This window comes from Helianthus annuus, chromosome 1 (genome assembly GCF_002127325.2).
Source record: "Helianthus annuus cultivar XRQ/B chromosome 1, HanXRQr2.0-SUNRISE, whole genome shotgun sequence".
NCBI classification, from domain to species: Eukaryota; Viridiplantae; Streptophyta; class Magnoliopsida; order Asterales; family Asteraceae; genus Helianthus; species Helianthus annuus.
The window spans coordinates 141,629,776-141,631,909 of record NC_035433.2 but is presented as its reverse complement, the minus strand read 5'-3'; the positions used below and the strand labels follow the sequence as shown (position 1 = coordinate 141,631,909).

The 2,134-nt window shown below is 32.0% G+C and overlaps 1 protein-coding gene across 1 annotated transcript; it reads right to left on the bottom strand.

Annotated features, from left to right (window-relative positions):
- Window positions 1-593: 593 nt before the first annotated feature.
- LOC110940628 (dihydroneopterin aldolase 2) lies at window positions 594-1,687 on the bottom strand (the record flags this gene model as incomplete). The annotated part of the gene is made up of 2 exons (XM_022182181.2): window positions 594-802; window positions 1,470-1,687. Coding segments are annotated over 2 exons (423 nt in total), but the record flags the coding sequence as incomplete, so codon positions are not given.
- Window positions 1,688-2,134: the final 447 nt, after the last annotated feature.

Sequence of the window (2,134 nt, the reverse complement as noted above, 5' to 3'; positions counted from 1 at the left end):
ATTTATATTATATATTTTATTCGTGGTATTATTTCATTAATTTTTATTCAACAAGCAAAATGAACTACCAATTGAAAATTGAAGAAACATTAGGAAATGCAAATTTCAGAAATGCCAATTTATTGGTACATAAAACGTTAATACATATTTTTTAAACGGTTAATTTTTTTGCCCTGAAATACTTACACATCTTAATGATTAAACCTTAGTTTCCCCACAAGAGAAAATTTCTTTTGATCACTAGGCTATAACCTAAGTGGCATAAAACGTTAATACATATACCGGCCAAATATTTTAAAGATTTATACAATTTAAATAAGTCAGTTTCGATCTATTTCATTATAGTCCAAATTTTACATTACCCATATTCTAACCACATATTTGATCCATACATATTTTAATCGTTGCATCTAGAAGTTATGTATACCACATTTACAAAACATACATTCTAACTTGATGTATACAAAAAAACGACCATCAATGCCTTTTACACACATGTGGTAACCCTATAAAATGTAACAATTTTGGCATGCACGTGTCAAAACTTCCCGCCGCAACGCGCGGGTGACGTCAACTCGTTGTACCACATAAATCATCTTAAAGAGGCATATCGGTGCTTCTGTATCTCATAATCTCGACACCTAAATGGTCTAGAGGACCAGGAACAGCAACATGAGGCTTTCCAACAACCACACGAACCGCGGATATTTGGGAGTGGTTGTTTAACGTTGTTGTTGCAATCAGTTGAGCCACCGATTCTAATAGGTTTTGAGAAGGACCCTCTACGATGTTCTTCGCAATGCTGTCACATTTATTATTTCAACAAAAAAATTAAACATTAAAAAAAAAATTTAAAACCTAGGAAATTCAAAGCAGACTGGTAAACATTAAAAAAAAAAAATTTAGTTAACTCCAAAAGTCAACAAATCAATCAAGGGAGACCAGTAAACAAACATATTTCAAGTAACGAAATTTAAGACGGATAAAAACCATCAAATTCAAAAAAAAAATTACAATAATCTGAGATAATTTCCAATTCGATTTAGAAGGTGATTTGACCCGTTGCAGGCCGAAATTGATGATGTGGCAGCTGACGTGTTTGTACGTCTAGATCATATTGAGAAGAAGTTTGATGGTTCTTTCTCGACTAATATAAAACTTAGTCACATTTTTATGCAATTTGCTTTTTTTAAGGGTTACATAAAAAATGTAACTTACTTTACCTTTGTGGCATTGCATGTAAAAAATGTTTTTTGCTTTGTACATAACATACTTTCGATTTTAACCACTGAATATTACATACAATAGTAAAAAAAAAAAAAAAAAAATAGAAGCAAGTTGCATTTTGGTGTAATAAATTCACTTTTAGCTCACAATTTTTCTACTTTAAGAATCTAATTAATGTAGCCAAATAATTGTTACTGATTTTGTAGTTGATTTGAAACAGAAAAGGTCAAGATAGTTATTACCGGTAAATGTCAGTGTAGCTGACTGTATCAGACTGACCAGGTGTACGAAGATCCATCCATGCGTCAACGTCTATCATGAACTTTTGACCAAGTTTCTTTTCTTCTTGTTTCACTCCATGAAAACCATGAAACATCAAACCCCTTAGAATAAGTTTGTCTCCTAATTTTGACGGATCTGATGGCACTGCTTCTCGCGTAAACCTGCACGAAATTTCCAGTTAATTCTTAGTTTCATACATTATTTCTACTCAAATATGTTCTAAGAATCCTTTTGTTGATGATTATTTTAAATCTCAGTCAAAGCAAAGCTGCTATCCATGTAGGCTATCTTTCTAAGGGTAAAGTTCTTGTACAAATAATCTTAACATACTAAACATACAAATTGAAGGAAAACTCAAAAAGACAAGGTGGCATTTTTGTAATTATCAATAACTATCAAAGTTACTCTACAAATATACCAAAAAAAACCTAACCACTCCCCCCACCCCCAAAAAAACCTAACCCCCCCCCCACCCCCAAAAACCTAAAAAAAACCTATCTTTCTAAGGGTAAAGTTCAATTTGTATGTTTAGTATGTTAAGATTATTTGTATTTGATCTTTTGCCATCTTTCTAAAAAAATTAGGTTATATTAGTAACTAGTGTTGGTATCCACTAGGTAACCAA